Source organism: Tachypleus tridentatus, chromosome 13, assembly GCF_004210375.1.
Source record: "Tachypleus tridentatus isolate NWPU-2018 chromosome 13, ASM421037v1, whole genome shotgun sequence".
Classification (NCBI taxonomy): Eukaryota; Metazoa; Arthropoda; class Merostomata; order Xiphosura; family Limulidae; genus Tachypleus; species Tachypleus tridentatus.
In genome coordinates, this window is record NC_134837.1 from 261,980,943 (window position 1) to 262,000,198 (window position 19,256).

Genomic DNA, 19,256 nt, shown 5'->3' on the forward strand with positions numbered 1-19,256 from the left:
CTGATGGTATTTTAAAGCGACATTAAGAGAAAGTACCATTATTGTGTTGTTGTTTTTCATGGAAGAGGTCAAATTATGGACAGGTGTTGTGAATTGTGTTTAATAGGAAGTAACACTATTTCAGGCAGCTATTTGGTTTTATAAGTTATATATATATATATATATTTTAAATACGAAAATTAATAAATCATTATTTAAAAATGAGGATAAACCATATTTATAATAACGATAATTGAAAACCTTAATCACATAATGTGTAAACAGGATTTTCGTGAAAACTATTAATGAAAGTTAAAAGTTACTTTCACTTATTATTAACTACGAGAAACATCCTGTGGTTTTTCTTTCTGGATTTGTCGTTTAGAAAATACATATCCAATCAGCAAGTAGATGGTCTCTATAGCCTCGAACCAGGCCACTAAGGAGATCCCTAGCCACAGTCCCAGTTGTCCACCAAGGTTACTAAAGATTTCATTACTCTGAAACAAAATGTCTGCTTTATTGACATTTGTAATTCATCAATATATCACATACAATATTGACATATGTAACTGATCAAATGTCACATGCAATATTGATATTTATAATTAATCAATATATCACGTACAATATTGACATTTGTAATTCATCATATGTAGCGTAAGACCAAGTCGTGTCAATATAATTTCATGTTTCATGTTTCACTTATTATTAAACACCCGAAACTAATGAGTTACAAAAACATTCTGGTTGTTTTCATTAGAAAAAAAAATCAAAAAATTAGAACAAATAGTTCTTACCTGATACTTAGGCTGCTGCCTATAGATTATGTGATCTAACGTTTTGTAGAACACACGAAGTTTGGCGAAGTTCTCACTAAAAACAATCAACATTTATTTCAGTACAATAACCAAATATTAGCGTCCATAATTTTAGTTAACTACAACCAAAACGTAAATATGTATATACATATGTAATTACTAACGGGTCTTGTAGTTCGTTGCATCTTTTTAATATAATTTCTCAAACAAATTTTAGTTGAGACAGTAATTTAACGTAACAACCTGTTAAACTTAGAGTCCGAAGGTAACAAAAAGTAAGGAGAAAAAGCTAAAATGGGCATTTCAATTATTTCACATTAACCTGTTCAGTGCCGTAGACGAGATAACTCGTCCAAGCCGATCGGTAACACAGTGCCACGGACAAGTTAATTCGTTCTCAATAACGCCTAACTTCAACGCTAGATGTCAGCACCATACATGCATTTGACCTACTTACAAATTGTTTCACTTTCGATCCACAATGGCGTCAGAAAAAAGTTACAAAATGAAGAAGCATTACAGTTGTATTGTAGCAGCTGAAATACTTGGCAGTTAACAGGTTAACGTATATGAAAATTAATTGTCTACCTAAATAATTTACTTATATTTATGTTGCCATACATATAGATGGATTTTTTTCATAGTTTTTCCAAATCGTCACAACCTTTAGGTATTAGTTGAAATAGAAATATAATATGCATTCTTACTATATATTAGACAGATATATGTACAGCCATTTTCTTTGCAGAAAGCCCTCTTGTGTTGTTTTTTTTCATTGAATAACACATCGAGCTGTTTCCGTAGTAAAAGTAGGAACTTTCAACTCATTGATTTTCCACGAACACTCGAGTTTTATTGACAAGAAACATCAAAAGGTTCATGCTTATCATAAAATTACTCAATAGTCTGAAATTTAGTGAAATTACAGATTCGACAAGAAGCGCACGTTATGAGATGAACTCACCAAAACAGAAATATTGAGTTATGACAGAAGTATGACATAGATGGCGCTACGAACCATCATGCAACCATGATGATAAATATTAAATAAAGAAGCATAGTGTACACGTAGCGTTTTAATATCTAAAATATTAAAAGTAATTAATTATATACAAATCTGTTCATATTAGAAAAATCACAAACGTTTCAAGCACGTTTCAATTAACTTACTTTGAAGAGGTCCAACTTTGACGCAAACCCTGTAAAATAAATGCACGTTTGTAATATTTTCAGTAAATAATATCATGGTAATGACTCCACTAACAATGGATAAATATGAGTGGCATTGTTTTTCTCACTTACGTTAATTGCTACTTACAATAGATTAATCACCTAAACTTTTATTGAAACTGTCTCTAAATATATTAGAAATGCTTAAATAATGTGTATTTTTATTAAATACACAGGCTTGTGATGGTTTTATTCTCTTGACAGGTTTATACGTACTATGATATTTCCTGAACGCTGAATCCAAAACCATATCCATTTTTCTTCGACACTTATATATTTTACAATCATAACATGTAACAATCATAACATGTATTTTTTCGTAAGTGAATCATTTTCATTGAAATCGGGTCATATTTTGCTTATGCTTAAAATATTGACAACCACTGGCTACATACACATTTCTTTGGCGAGGTGGTTAAGACAATCGACTCGTAACCCGAGGATTGCAGGTTCGAATCCTCTTCGCACCAAATATGTTCGCCCTTTCAGCCGTGGGGTGTTATATGTGACGGTCAATCCCACTATTCGTTAGTAAAAGAGTAGCCTAGGAATTGGCGGTGAGTGGTGATGACAAGCTGCCTTCCCTCTAGCCTTACACTGCTAAATTAAGGACGACTAGCGCAGATAGCCCTCGTGTAGCTTTGCGTGAAATTCAAAACAAACCAAACATGTTTCTTTAAATAAATCGCCAAGTGAAAATCTCATCGGTCGTTTTACAACCCAACAGAAACACACCCTAAGTATATAAACGGTTAACCGGTCGCAGAATTAGTTTAGGGATGCACTTTGACATTAATTTTTCTTTAGTGCCATGAGTGAAGAACAAAGAGAAAGGTTTCATGAAAGCATCAGGGAAATGGAGAGGAGGTAACCGGAAAGGTGGAGAATCAGCATGATGGCTAATTACTATTGGTCATTTAAACGAGACGGTCCGGACACAATATATAAAAGAAAAACCACAACGCGTACTCCTGAGACCAGAAGATGTAGAATTCGTACACAATTCAGAATAAATGAAAAAACATATTTGTTTGACATCAATGTTTTTTCCCTTTTCTTTAGTTTGTTTGTATTTTTGTTAATAAACAAAATAATAACAAATGTTCATTGTGGTAAACTAAATAATAATTTGTTTCAAGTAAGTTTTATTTCTTCTCCATTTGTAGAAAAAATCCTTACATGATAGAAAAAAATGAGAATATTATTTTAAAAATCTACGTAGGTGAATAAAGGAAAATCCGTTATTAAAACAAAAACAACTTTTATGAAGTTTAAATTCGCAGGCCTGTGATATTGGTCGAACAAAAGCACGTGAACGAGATTCTCCGTTAAAAGTCTGTCGTGGCTCAATGGTCAACATACAATGATACAAGGACCTGGGGTTCGAAACATGGTAAGATCACACAATTTTAAATATGAATGCGTTATAAAAGTGTAGGCAGCTAGTCTTGTTACTCAGTTAAATGAACTGGATAAAACTTGTGGCGGCGTATGTTGCTTGTTTATTGCTAGCTTTCCTCACTATCCAGACACCAGTGGGTTTTCTAATTTGGTCATTTAACCCATGTGCTTACAAAGTGTCTTTCAAGTTGTAGATTAAAATTTCAGTTCATCGTCAAAACACCTGAACGTATGAGGTACAGATGATGAGAAAGGAATGTTAGTCTGTTTGTTTCAGAACATCCTTTCAATGTTCACAAGGCCATCAGTAACTTTAAACCATAAAATATTCTTGTCTGACTGAACAATTGTATTTGACCACCATTCCTCTACTGGTTACAGTATAGCGGGACAACGAGACAGAAACCACGAATGGTCGTCCCGTATTAATAAGTATAAAAATTGAGCTTACTTAACGTTCCACAGCGTATCTTACAAACGTCCTTAAAACACACACAAACTGTGATTATACATACCATCTACAAGGATGTTTACCTAGATCTGTACAGTAGACATTTGACCTTTCTGGAATTTCAAAAGACACTGGGATGTTTTCGATTACGTAAAGTTAAAAAAAACTGACCAATAAAAATTACATTTGTAATTAACACAGACAAAGATAGATACCAAAACATGTGTATTCACTTACACGTCTCGAACCTGAGTTGCTCTGGACTGTTTCCTGTGAAGGTTCTGGAAACTCTGACTCTTCCTCCTTGTTAAACAACATTGATGACGACAAGGTCATATCAAATGTTGACTTTCTGAAAAAAAATATATAGTGATTAATGTACATGTTCCATATAATAATGTTAAAATCCTGGGTTCGATCCCTACAGTAAATAGCCCATTTTGAACCTTTACTCTTAAACAAAGAAATATTTTTGACCAACAGCCGATCTAGTTCACTACCAACAAACAGTACAATTAATAAATTAGAGTTCCTTCAACAATCTATATGTTACATTATATATAGAAACGGCTGGTTTGGATTGGGAAAATCTTTATGTAGAGGAGCGAACAACGTTTCGACCTTCTTCTGACGATAACTGAAGAAGGTCGAAACGTTGTTCGCTCCTCAACATAAAAAATTTTCTCAATCCAAACCAGCCGTTTTAACATATATATTATTCTCTACAAGTGGGTTTTCTCGTCATCACTGATTATGTGCCACATTAAACTAATACAGGTTTATTGGCTACATTCACTGTATTACTGGTTGCTAATACAGGTTTGTCAGTTACGTTCACTGTACTGCTGGTTACTAATACAGTTTTGTTGGCTCCGTTCACTATGCTACGGGTTTATGGATTGTATAACATCTAGTGCTCTATAATGGAAACTGACTCTGTGATTCTTTGGCTCAACTCATATAAAGATTCATTACAATAAGAACAGGAACAGACGAACGACAGATAAATCTGTTTTCATTTATTTATTTTACCTCTCAGTTTTGTGTGAGTGAATGGAAGGCATAGATATTAACTAGTATTAACTGGTATAACGCAGCAAAGTACAATTCGAGAGTTGAGAAATTATTTTAATTGTGTAAAAGTATTGTTTACAGATGTAACTTTTTATAGTGGACCCGTAAAAAGATATTCCTCAGAAAAACACACATGTGTATTGTCTAAAGACGTAACTTTCGTATTTTGTAGTTACACAGATGTATATTGATTAGAGACGTAACTTACATATTTTTAGTTACATAGATGTGTATTGTCTAAAGACGTAACCTTAGTATTTTGTAGTTACAAAGATGTGATTGATTAGATGCGTAACATACGTATTTTGTGTGTTACCTATTAATATGTCAAATCAACTAAAATTATATATTTTAAAAATTATATTTAAATTACCTTGAGGACTGCAATATTATCATTAATGGTAAATAGTGATAAAATGTTTAGTGTAGGTGTCGCTGTAACAATAATTAGTGTATTTCACGGGACATTTAAATCTTTAACATACCTTTAACACAAAATTTAAATAAAACTTTTAAAATAGATCCAGAAATGTCAGATAAGCTTATTTTAGAACATTCCGTATTTTAATAAAAATATCATTAAAAGATTTACACCACGTGTACAAAGTCCACAGAACAGAAGCAAGTGAATGGACTTACAAATTAATTCTAAAATACAACTCTGAGTTCTCATTGAATGGACGAAAAAAACACGGTTTTTGTTATTTGTAGGTGTAAATTTTTCACCCGAAACACTTTTCTTTAGCTTAGTTTTAAAATTCGCACAAAGCTAAATTAGGGACCGCTAGAGCAGATAATCCCTCGTGTTATTTTAATTACACAAAGCAAGTGTTTCAGTATGTACCACATATACCTTACCCAGATCGCACGCAACAAAACTTAATTTATCAATACTACACAAAGCAGTATCTCGTCTAGATTGTTACACATACATGTGACAATACTTAACCAATATCAACGACAATACTTCATAAAGCTCATACGTAACAATAACATATCAATATCACACGACAATAATAAAGCTCATACGGGACAATAACTCGTCAATATCACACGACAATACTTCATAAAGCTCATACGTTACAATAACTTATCAATATCACACGACAATACTCTCATACATATGTAACTAACTTATCAATATCACACGACAATACTTCATAAAGTACATATGTAACAATAACTTATCAATATCACACGACAATACTTCATAAAGTACATATGTAACAATAACTCGTCAATATCACACGACAATACTTCATACGTAACAATAACTCGTCAATATCACACGACAATACTTCATACGTGACAATAACTCGTCAATATCACACGACAATACTTCTTAAAGCTCATACGGGACAATAACTCGTCAATATCACACGACAATACTTCTTAAAGCTCATACGTTACAATAACTCGTCCAGATGTAAATGTATTACGTTCCCAAGAGTCGTAAACTCAGGAGTAATATTGTGCTATAAGTCATAATATGGCACGTTTTCACATTAATCGTTCTCTACTTCCATCAAACACATTTAATATATCAATTAACACGTTTTAGTTTCTGTAAAATAATAATAATATTTTAATAACAAAATCTGTGAAACCATTTTTGTACTTTACCTGCAAGAAAGTGGACAGTCACATTTTAGTGTCCTGTTCTTCACACCCCCCAAAACGTCGTCCAAACAGCAAACTACAGTAAAAAACAAACAAAAAACACATCACGCAGTGGTACAAACGTTATAATCAGGATAACAATAGCGTGAATTAGTATACTAATAGAGGACGCCTTAATGTTTGTACTGTTCAGTCAGACTAAGCTATTTCAACCTTGTTTTTTGTAATGTAACTTTAATATTATAATCCCAACTGCACCATGTCTGCGAAGTCACAGTGCTAAAAATCCGGGTTTTGATGCCCGTGGTGGGCAGAGCACACATACCCCATTATGAAGTTTTGTGCTTAATTTTAAACAAACAAACAATTAACAAAAATATTTTAATCGTATAGTTAATTAAGTTTTCCTGATTAACTTATTTTTCAACATTCCATTTAGTTAAGTTTTAGTTTACGTTATTCAGAAATATCTATACTCATTAATTATTCAACTCAAACACAGGTTTTACGTTAAAATGATAACATTAGCTCGTGTGACAAACCTCAAACTCTTATTACATATTTACACCATTTCTAACTTTTCAACTTGTTCTAAGATTAATAATAGTTTATACTATTTCTTTTATTTATTCTAATATGGTACACATCTATTTTACTTTCCAGCAAAGGAAAGAAAGAGACATGTCACAATCAGGTAAGTCTGTACCTTCTTACCAGCAACAAGTTAATTCATGTGCATTTTACACGTTATATTATAAATGTTCTTGCAAAGCTACACAAGAGGTGTCTGAACTGGCAACCCTTAATTTTAAACTGGTAGATTAAAGGTGAAAATGACTAGTCAACAGCATCCGTTCATAAACTTCGGATTCAATTACTGTATGACTGTAACTCTTATAATGCATCTAAAGCCCAAATTGTAAAATGTGTTGTTTTTTGTTGTAGAAAAGGAAAGTAAAATATAAATTAGCATTGATTGATATCAAAATTAATTACTACATAATAGTTTATTCTATCATGTAAATGAAACACAGATGTAGTGTTCAGTCGGGTTTAATAAAACATTATCTAACTAGGTTAATAAAACACAGATGTAGTGTTTAGTCAGGATCAATAAAACATTATCTAACTAGGTTAATAAAACACAGATGTAGTGTTCAGTCAGGATCAATAAAACATTATCTAACTAGGTTAATAAAACACAGATGTAGTGTTCAGTCAGGATCAATAAAACATTATCTAACTAGGTTAATAAAACACAGATGTAGTGTTCAGTCAGGATCAATAAAACATTATCTAACTAGGTTAATAAAACACAGATGTAGTGTTCAGTCAGGATCAATAAAACATTATCTAACTAGGTTAATAAAACACAGATGTAGTGTTCAGTCAGGATCAAAAAACATTATCTAACTAGGTTAATAAAACACAGATGTAGTGTTCAGTCAGGATCAATAAAACATTATCTAACTAGGTTAATAAAACACAGATGTAGTGTTCAGTCAGGATCAATAAAACATTATCTAACTAGGTTAAACTAGGTTAATAAAAAAACACAGTGAGGATCAATAAAACATTATCTAACTAGGTTAATAAAACACAGATGTAGTGTTCAGTCAGGATCAATAAAACATTATCTAACTAGGTTAATAAAACACAGATGTAGTGTTCAGTCAGGATCAATAAAACATTATCTAACTAGGTTAATAAAACACAGGTGTAGTGTTCAGTCGGTTTCAACTAGGTTAATAAAACACATCGGTTTCAATAACACATCATCTAACTAGGCTGATATAATTAAACACAGATGTAAGTTCAATTGGGTTAAATAACACATCATCTAACTGGGCTAATAAAACATAGATGTAGTGTTCAGTTTTTTTACTTTACCCAGTTGGTGTACAAAAGAGTTTTCTCTATTAGACTTTAATGTTCTGATATTTTACTTCTGAGGTATCAAACTTTACATTATTGTATTACAGTTGTGTTTATTGTTTAAATACTGCCTGTATTAATGTTCATATAACATACGGTTCTTGAACAATGAGCTATCTGCACTTCCACCACAGCAGGGAATGAAACTCTCGATTTTAGCATTGTAAGTCTTTCAGCTTTCCGCTGACACCCAAAAGAGGATTTCTTTAGTTGCAGTGAGTAGATATATAATAAAACATACCTTCTTTCAAACTACGTTATCCCGTACGTTATAGGTGGATATGGTTTTCGAGCCATCATACAATTGCCAAGCTTATGTACTATTGATAAGTTGTGACACTGTTGACAAGCTATTATATTGTTCACCAGTTGTCATACTGTTGGTACTACAGCCCTTTGTGTAACTTTAGACAAAAATTCTAAAATAGGCAGTAGTTCAACACTTACCGTGGGCATCCGATTCTAGTGAACATATTTCAAAACCTTCTCTTAGTTTCATTGATGGATCAGTACAGTTACATAGTCTTAAACTAAGGTCTTGTAAACAATCGAAGAAACAATCCTATTAAAACGTAAATATAAATGTTAGTCAAATGTATGGTTCTAACAATTAATTATAATGTAGTACTATATACTGATAAACTGGTTCTGATAATTATAATGTAGAATGATATATTGATAAATTGGTCTTGACAGTTATAATGCGGTATTTTATGCTGAAAATTTGTCCTGATAATTAATTATAATGTAATATTATATACTGATAAACTGGTCCTGATAATTATAATGTAGTTTGATATGCTGATAAACTGGTCCTAATAATTAATTATGATAAGATATTATATACCGATAAACAGGTTCTGATAATCATAATATATTATTATTTGTTAGTTTCTGAGTTTCTTTGTTTCTTAGAGGAAATCTACATTACGGAATATTTTGTGTCCACCGTGAGGGATCGAGCCCTTGGTTTAGATTGTTATATACTATCAACTGTGTTCACCGTGAGAGATCGAGCCCCTGGTTTAGATTGTTATATACTATCAACACGATGTGCAAAAGCTCTTTGTTCCAACACAAAAGCATCAAATTTTTCAATACCAAATGTCGAGTGGCCGGTCCGTGCGACTCATCTTTATGGTAGTTACGACACCCGTCTTTATAAGGAGGAGGCAGACGTTCGAAAGTTACCTGGAATAGTAAATATACAGAATTGGTTTATACTCTTTCACTTTGTTGTTTTATAATTAAAGGTCAAATAGTGCGATATCAAAGTCAAATGTCTCCTCTGCGCAGTCATCCGTGGGCAGAAGTCATATAAAACGAGCGGCTGCTTTGGTGTGTCGCTATCCCCTAAAATAAGATTTTCTTATTTCGTTTACGTAATTATTTAACATAACAGTTAGCTGCCAAATATAATTCTTAACTGTAGAACTTTCGGAGGAGCTATATATCCACTCTACTTTGAAACTTGTGTGTTCTGATTACCCTCCTGATAGGCTTTCATCTTACTAAGGCCGGTTCCATATTCTATTATGAATATGCACTTTCCACCCATGAATGGAATAGGCCTAATAATAATGATAGAAAAATCACATTAGAGGTAAGGGATTCGTTGTTGTTTTATATTCCCCTTAATTCGTTCCCTTAACGAATTTTAAATCAGCATGTAGTTGCGACAAAAGAAAAACACATATTTTAAATCTATCTTCTTTTTTTCTGCAACATGTCGATGCCCAAGAGACTTTTCCTACATCACCATAATTCATCAGTTGGAATAAAAATATCAGCAGACAAAACTCAATTTACAATTCTACTTTATATGCAGCACAAATCCTGTAATGTCACAATAATTTCTTAGTAGCTAAAAAATAGCGAATCTATGAAATAATTAGGCCTAACAACGGTGTAGTGTCAAGCAAGCTGAAACAGACATATTAGTCCTCTAGGCACTAAAATAACATTTATAAAGTCAGCCAATTAAAGTTTTTAAAAGAGTTAATATTTAATATTCCTGATTTTATAGCTGTTGTTTTTATTGTTTTAGTGTTTAAGAATCTTTCATTTGAAGAGATTATTTCTGAACATTTAAAATGTATGAATAATTATTCTGCACTTCATTAATATAAGCACACGGGCAAGGTTTAGGTGAAAATAATTTTAGTTTTAAAACTAAATAATAAGAACATACATCGCAGAATTTTCTACTTTTAATCTACGATCTAAAAATATGAAAAAAATAGTTTGATAAATTGCAGAAAAATGTGATTCTTAAGTTAAGGATTTTTGATTCATAGAGGACTTTAAAACTTACCTTGGACACCATTACTGACGTTTGCAATCCAGGACTAATGTCGATACCCTCGTTCTCAGGCTGTGGAACAATACGAGAATCATGGACGACAACACGAGCACCAACTGTAGATGTTATTTCATCAAGATATTCATCTCGTTCTAAGTTCAACTCCAACGTTAAACCTAGCAAAAACTCAGATAAAGGAACATTGTATAGTAATCGTATTAAACGAAGGCTACGCAAATATCTTTCGTAATTTACACTGTTTCTAGCGAAATCAATTTGGAACGTGGGTAAAACATGCACACATTTCTTTAACAAATTATACGAAGTGTAAAATGTTCAGTAATCCCTCTTGATTTTTTAAGTTATCTACAAAACCTTAATCATTTCTAGTATTCACGACATAAAAAACACAAAAACATTTTTTACCACAGTACCATATTGGTCACAAACCGAAGATACTGGTATTGAAAAATGATATTTAATACAATATTCACTTAGTAGTCGTACTTCGTTCTGCTGATTTTGAAAATCACAGACTTATCACTTTGAATATCAAAACTTTTAAATAAAAAATATATTGTTTTACGTATTGGCTATCTTAAAAATCTCTGAAGGAACTTATTCCACAGGAGATATATTTTTCTCCTGCAAGGGAAAGCAATTGGAATACTTGAAATTTGTATTTTTTCTATAAGAATATAATTTATAAAAATATAAATAAATAATAAAAATAATAATCACATATTACCACTCAAGGCTCCGACAGATTTCACTTTTTTTGTCACTGACGTATTTGACCAGTTTGCGTTAAATGTAAAGCAGTTTCCATACAGATACGATGTAAAGATTGTGAAATTCCTATAGAAGAAAGACTAACTAAAGCTTTCACACAACAAAATACGTTCACAGGATAAGGAATGTTTCATGAAACAGTAACGATAATCTCTCTGTTTAACTTAAACAAAACAGATTCTAGATTTTCAAATACTTTCACATATTTCACTAGTGTACGTAAATAATAATTTTAATCTTGCAAGTCTGGACTAAACTCATTACAAACTGATCAGCCTGGTTCTGTATTTCTATCCTATACTTCTGTGTCACTGGAGTCACAACAAACTGATTTAACTGATTCTGTATTTTTTCTCCTGTACTTCTGTGTTACTGGAGTCACTGCAAACTGATCTACGTGATTCCGTATTTTTCTTACCTGTACTTTTGTGTTACTGGGGCCACTAGAAACTGATCTATCTGATCCTGCATATTTTAATCTGTACTTCTGTGTCACTGGAGTCATTACAAACTGATTTACCTGATTCTGTGTTTTTTCTATCCAACAATTAAACAAAGAAGAATTGGTAAATAACAAAAACGAAAACAAACAAGAATAACTCTTTGAAAATTTGTTGAAAGTCGTTTTTCCTCCAATTAAGAAACACTATCGTTAAAATTTAACTGCTAGGAGTGCCTGAAGGATTAGATTAAATATAGAAATGCTAATTTCTGCAACCTAATTGGCCATTTTCTTACAGTTGGTACGCAATCTACAAGAGGTCTTGAGAACAGGAGCCGACTAAGTAATGGTTGAAGTAAACAACAGTCATTTCTGTCACGTATAAAGTAACTACATTCCCTGTTATCATCAAGTTCTTGGAAGAACTAGTATTAGAATGTTAGGGTCTGAAGAAGCCAAGCCAGGAGCAAGGATGACCCAAAACCAGTTACGGACATTGGACTTTGGTAACGATCCAACACTACTAAACCATATTGGACATCTACTACTAGGTGACTATCCAACACTACAAAAGTATGTTGGATATCTGTTACCATAAAAGATCCAACACTACAAAACCATGTTGGCCATCTGTTACAAGGGTATAATCCAACACTACAAAGCCATGTTGGCCATCTGTTACAAGGGTATAATCCAACACTACAAACCCTACAAAACCATATTGGATATCTACTACCAGGTGACGATCTATCACTACTAAACCATATTGGATATCTGTTACCAGGGTATGATCCAACACTACAAAGCCATGTTGGCCATCTGTTACAAGGGTATGATCCAACACTACAAACCCTACAAAACCATGATGGTAATCTGTTACTAGGTAATAATTCAACAGTATAAAACCATATTGGTCATCTACTACCAGGTGACGATCCAACACTACAAAACCATGATGGTAATCTATAACTAGGTAATAATTCAACAGTATAAAACCATATTGGACATCTACTACCAGGTGACGATCCAACACTACAATAGTATGTTGGATATCTGTTACCAGGGTATGATTCAACACTACAAAAGTATGTTGGATATTTATTACCACTACAAAACCATGATGGTAATCTGTTACTAGGTAATAATTCAACAGTATGAAACCATATTGGTCATCTCTTTGCAGGGAATTATATCATTAAGAGCTAAAATAGTATGTAATGGTACTCTGACTTACTTCAACCAGCAGGAAGTATCACATATCCGTTTCGGGAAAAATTTCAAACTAACATTTGATGTATTAATGTTAAAATTGGTGTGGCCCAATCAGACAAAATCTGTGAAGAAGGAAAACAAGTTATGGTTGAAACGGTACTGGTAAAACATATTGAGTGAATTTTATCAAACCCGCCTCTCGGAGACAATGAAGCCACCATTTCCACAAAGAAATATTTACTCTTCAAGTAGATGGTAAAAATGAACAAACCGGACTAACATGAAATAAAAACAGGACGAGCTGTGAAAGTGGTCAAGAATTACAAACGTCCAAATCAAAGACCTAACAATCCAGTTTAAAGATCTAACGTTTGTTAAACGCCCAATCAAACGATGACTAGTGAGTCTATTTGTTGGTTCTTTTTAAACAGAAAACTTGTTTGGAAAATGATCTGCGACTTTCACCCAACTTTGTATTTTTAATTAGATTGTTAAAGAGCGTATTACAAGTCTTCTTGTTTGTTTGCTTGATTTCATTTTCCCTAAGCCTAACTTTTGTTATTCGTTATTACACGTAACACTAAGGAAGTATACCTGTAGCTACAATCCTCATCCATCCAAGTGCATTTTTTAATGAAATCCTGTGCCTGATGTCCAAGTTTCTGACGTAAAGTTGTATTTAATTTGTGCAAGATGTTGAAGAATCTTCGAATGTCACTGTATGACTGACTTTTATCTTGGTCGTTTCTTTTACAGGAAGAAACAGCTGAACGAGACTGAAAAAGAGAAGAGATAAAGGTAAAGCTACAAAGGAGGTAAAAAGTCACATTCTTAACATTTCAGTAAAATTCTATTCACTCGTACTAGATTTATATTGGTAACTGAATATGTTATTTTATAACAATTTTGAATATCTACATCTGTTAATTCCATGGCATCCAACGCCTTATGAAGAAGCAGTGACACTGGATGTATCAGAACGAGGTTCTAACATGGTTTGTAGTTTTGTGGTACTGTGACGTCACTGTAAACTGATCGCCTTTGGGAATAATATGTAACAGCTCTTTCTGTTTCAAATTAGTCATACTCTCACATCATAAGGACGTGTTAAGATCAGGGATATATAATTTCCAAGATATGAATATCACTTCTACCTGATACTATTGGAGAACAATAATATATGGATCACCGTGGGATACCAGAACCATCCAGAAAGAAACCTGAAATATTCCAACAATGGTAAGCAAAGCGTACAGTCTTGTAACAAGTGAAAATTCACAGACATGAAGACGAGTAGCAAAAGTAACAATAGCCTAAGTAACACAAATTGCTTGTAAATAATGCCCTCAAGAGACTGTAGAATGAATCTAGTACTCATGCTATTCTATACAAATATATAATATACTATTATAAAACGCACTGCAAAACTACTGTCACCGTACTCTCAATGGGACACAAAACGTATGAAGTACCAATATTGTGCTTTGGACATGACAGCTTTAAAACAGAGTCATGCTGCAGGAATGTTGCCCAAATGCATGGCCAACAGATAGAACATGACCGGATGTTGTGATATCGACACCAAAATTAGTTATAATATAACGTACTCACCCTCTCCATATGTAATGGGTGCTTTATTAATCCGGTATTACGACAGTCTAATACAATAAACAGAATTAACAGCATCTCTAATAATAATGTATTAAATATTTTTATTGATTAAACCTAAGTTTTATATTTTCATAAATACAGAAGTTAAAATAAATAAACTTTGTTGGTGAAATTGCAGGTGATTTATATTTTAATGTTTTCAAAAGTGTTACTACTTACCACAATGACTAATAAGTTAACAATGGTATTACAACTTACTACCGAGACCAGTAAGTTAACAATTCATACGTATTTCATGAATACACACCTTGGTAAACCTTTCCTTCTGCCTAGATATCCCTTCAAATACATGTATATTTATCTTAACAGACTTACTGGAAAAAAAATAATCGACTTCGAATAATCCATTGAAAGAATTCCAGCTACCAACAGGAGATTGAAAATGTCTTCATTTGGGTCGACGTGTTGCTGTAGCATCAGAGCTGACTTACGGAGTCTGGGATCAAACATAAACTTAAGTTTAACTGGTGGCGAAGATATCTGTTAACTGTTGAATTAAACTTATGATCACTTGTTGACCTTTATCAGAAGAAATAGAATACAGTTAATTCCCCATTACACAAATAAGATACGAATTGATTCCCATCAGGTAATCAGAATACAATTAAAAAACAAAATACGAACTCATCTCTCACTAAGTACATTCCAGTTGAGTGACAACTTGAAAAGAAAATCGCTTCTAATGTTTTCACTTGTGAAAATAAAAGCATGTTCCAATAGTTTGACCGGCGCTCATTAAGTGCATGTTCTAATTGTTTGACTGATATACATTAGTTACATGTTTTAATAACCTGACAGATGCTTTCTATGTACAAGTTTTGTTAGTCTGATATTTTTCCATTATATTTTTGGGGGTATATTTGTATACAAAAAGTTAATAAAACCTTAGTCGATGAGTTGTTTTTATTTTTCTGACCTAGTCTGTTAGTGGTAAATTTACGGTCGTTCGTATCTGAACTCTTCATTAGGTTAGATGTTTGTCTGAGGACTGAAAACCGGGTTCCGATACTCGCAGCAGGCACAGCACAGATAACCAATTAGATAATTTAGTGAGCTCTACGTTCGATTAGCGCAGATGACCCAAAGTGACTTTTTTAAAAGACACAAACCCTGTTTTTAAGAATTATATTGCCAAACAGTGTTATATATAACTCAAATACGTTCATTATTATCTCAGTCTTTTCTGAAGAACTACTTTTATACACCTTCTCGAAGGGAAAGTTAAAAAAATAGGAATGAAACTGAATGATTAAAATGTCATATATGTTTTAATGTTTTTCGTACACTATTGTAGTTTTTTTTTTATATAATTATCTTCATATTCAGGTTGAACAGCGGAGGGAGAATTGCAGACATTCGCGTAAGGTTACACACGAAAAGAAGTTCTACTCTCTCTATACACATTAATGTTAAGCCTTTAACCTTTACAATATGTATTTGCTCATTTAAAGATATCTCAAAGCCTTATAAATCGTTTCTTTTCAACTTACCCGTTCAGGTTGCACACAGTGACAGCAGGAAACTCCAACTCCAAATTGTTTTCCACGTCCAAATTGACAATGACGGGATACTCCAAATATGACGTCACGAAGCTGACGCTATGATAGATGCAAAATCCAATACACAAGCAGAAAACGAAGACCCAGATGCAACGACGACAAACAGTCGGTGACTTGGCAATTTGAGAAACCCCTGAGAGTGAAGACTGCCCGAATAGGTATTTACATACATCCCAAACACCATTTTCGATGGCTACTGACGTAGACTCTGTCAGTTCGGCTCCTGAAAACATCTTAGTTGCGGAATTCTTGATTGTCGAGTTTAAATTATTGTCCACTTCATCCTTTGGGGTCTTATTTATCACGGAAACATTATGTGAAGATTCTTCTTCCTCCATTCTTGTTACTGTTCCTAATGTGACAAACGAGTCAGCCCCTGAATCTCTATTCGTCTTATTGTGTTTATTAACTTTTGATAAGTTCTGGGGAATATTTTCTTCCGCGCAATATTATCACACGTGATAATTCTGGAAAATAAAGTTGGTTTCAATTATGCACACAGCTACACGAAGGCTATCTTCCCTAGACGTTTTAAATTTAGCACTGTAAGAGTAGAGGGAAGACAGGTAGTCATCACTAACCACCGTCAACCATTGTATTACTTTTTTACCTAAGAATAGTGGAATTGACCGTCACTTTATAAAGTCTCTACGACTGAAAGGAGGAGAATGTTTGGTGTGGTCGGGATTCGAAACCTAACTCTCAGATTACGAATCGAGTGACTTAACCATTTGGCCATGACAAGCATGGACAATAAAATTTATTGTTAAAATAGAAACGTTTACTAGAGTAATTATCTTCCACAATACCCCCTCCCCCCAAAAAAATTAAATGGGGCCTGGCATGGCCTAGCGCGTTAAGGCGTGTGCTTCGTCATCTGAGGGTCGCGGGTTCGCGCTCGAGTCGCGCCAAACATGCTCGCCCTCCAAGCCGTGGGGGCGTTATAATGTGACGGTCAATCTCACTTTTCGTTGGTAAAAGAGTAACCCAAGAGTTTGCGGTGGGTGGTGATGACTAGCTGTCTTCCCTCTAGTCTTATACTGCTAAATTAGGGACGGCTAGCACAGATAGCCCTCGAGTAGCTTTGTGCTGAATTCCAAAACAAACAAACAAACAAACTTCCACAATAAAATCTGTTGTTAAAATAGAAACATTTACTACAGTAATTATCTTTTACAATAAAATCTGTTGTTAAAATAGAGACATTTACTACAGTAATTATCTTTTACTATAAAATCTCTTGTTAAAATAGAAACATTTACTACAGTAATCATCTTTTACAATAAAATCTGTTGTTAAGATAGAGACATTTACTACAGTAATTATCTTTTACTATAAAATCTGTTGTTAAAATAGAAACATTTAATACAGTAATTATCTTCTACAATAAAAACTGTTGTTAGAATAGAAACAATAACTGTAGTTATTATCTTCTACAATAAAATCTGTTGTTAAAATAGAAACATTTACTATAGTAATTATCTTCAACAATAAAATCTGTTGTTAAAATAGAAACATTTACTACAGTAATTATCTTCTACAATAAAATCTGTTGTTAAAATAGAAATATTTACTACAGTAATTATCTTCTACAATAATATATGTTGTTAAAATAGAAACAATAACTGTAGTTTTTATCTTCTACAATAAAATCTGTTGTTAAAATAGAAACATTTACTACAGTAATTATCTTCCACAATAATATCTGTTGCTAAAATAGAAACATTTGGTACAGTAATTATCTTCCACAATAAAATTTGTTGTTAAAATAGAAATATTTACTACAGTAATTATCTTCCACAATAATATCTGTTGCTAAAATAGAATCATTTACTACAGTAATTATCTTCTACAATAATATCTGTTGTTAGAATAGAAACAATAACTGTAGTTATTATCTTCTACAATAAAATCTGTTGTTAAAATAGAAACATTTACTACAGTAATTATCTTCTACAATAAAATCTGTTGTTAAAATAGAAACATTTACTACAGTAATTATCTTCCACAATAATATCTTTTGTTAAAATTCAAACATTTCCTGGAGTAAATATCTTCCACAATAAAATTTGTTGTAAAAATAGAAATATTTACTACAGTAATTATCTTCCACAATAATATCTGTTGCTAAAATAGAATCATTTACCACAGTAATTATCTTCCACAATAATATCTGTTGCTAAAATAGAATCATTTACTACAGTAATTATCTTCCACAAGTTTCTAGCTGAAGAAAAACTGAAAATAAAGAAGCTGTTCTAGACCTGTTTCCAGTACGTATAGCTGTTTTTAAAACATAAAGAAAGAAGGAAAAGTGTTTGTTAACGTCAAACAAAACATAGTTCAATACATATGTTTAGATGAAAATAGAACTACACAGAAACACGTGGGAACTGTAATACATAGGTATATATCCAAGTGAATACCATATGACGTATGTCTAATACGAATTGGAAATCTGATTTGTTGCCCACTAGGCCACGCCAGATCAATTTATTTGTTTTATACTGATATATGATACGGAATTTTGAATTTTATACAACTTGGATTGGCGACCACTTTAATTTTGCAATGTTCTGCAATACACATGACTAGGGACATTTTGTTTGATGTATTATTTAAGTAATCGGTTGATTATTCACTGAAACTGAGAAAAAGTGTATGTAATACATGATGTATTAGTGTATTTACCAAACAGTACGTATAAGGCTTCTCAGGTGTGACGGGATGTTATGTACACTGTGTGGTAGATATTATTATATTACAT

The 19,256-nt window shown here is 32.7% G+C and overlaps 2 protein-coding genes across 2 annotated transcripts; both read right to left on the minus strand.

The window, feature by feature from the left end:
* Nucleotides 1-228: 228 nt before the first annotated feature.
* On the minus strand, nucleotides 229-11,146 carry LOC143239019 (degenerin mec-10-like). The gene is made up of 8 exons (XM_076479749.1): nucleotides 10,826-11,146; nucleotides 9,613-9,702; nucleotides 8,959-9,073; nucleotides 6,580-6,652; nucleotides 4,120-4,234; nucleotides 1,971-1,999; nucleotides 780-855; nucleotides 229-479 (listed from the first exon to the last, which is right to left on the minus strand). The coding sequence occupies exons 1-8, from the start codon at nucleotides 10,835-10,837 to the stop codon at nucleotides 315-317; spliced, it is 675 nt and encodes a 224-aa protein (XP_076335864.1). The 5' UTR covers nucleotides 10,838-11,146; the 3' UTR covers nucleotides 229-314.
* Nucleotides 11,147-15,227: 4,081 nt separating this feature from the next.
* Nucleotides 15,228-16,952, minus strand: LOC143236537 (acid-sensing ion channel 4-A-like). Its single transcript, XM_076474841.1, has 2 exons — nucleotides 16,421-16,952; nucleotides 15,228-15,366 (listed from the first exon to the last, which is right to left on the minus strand). Exons 1-2 carry the CDS (start codon nucleotides 16,825-16,827, stop codon nucleotides 15,228-15,230), a joined length of 546 nt encoding a protein of 181 aa, XP_076330956.1. The 5' UTR covers nucleotides 16,828-16,952.
* Between the last annotated feature and the right edge of the window lie 2,304 nt (nucleotides 16,953-19,256).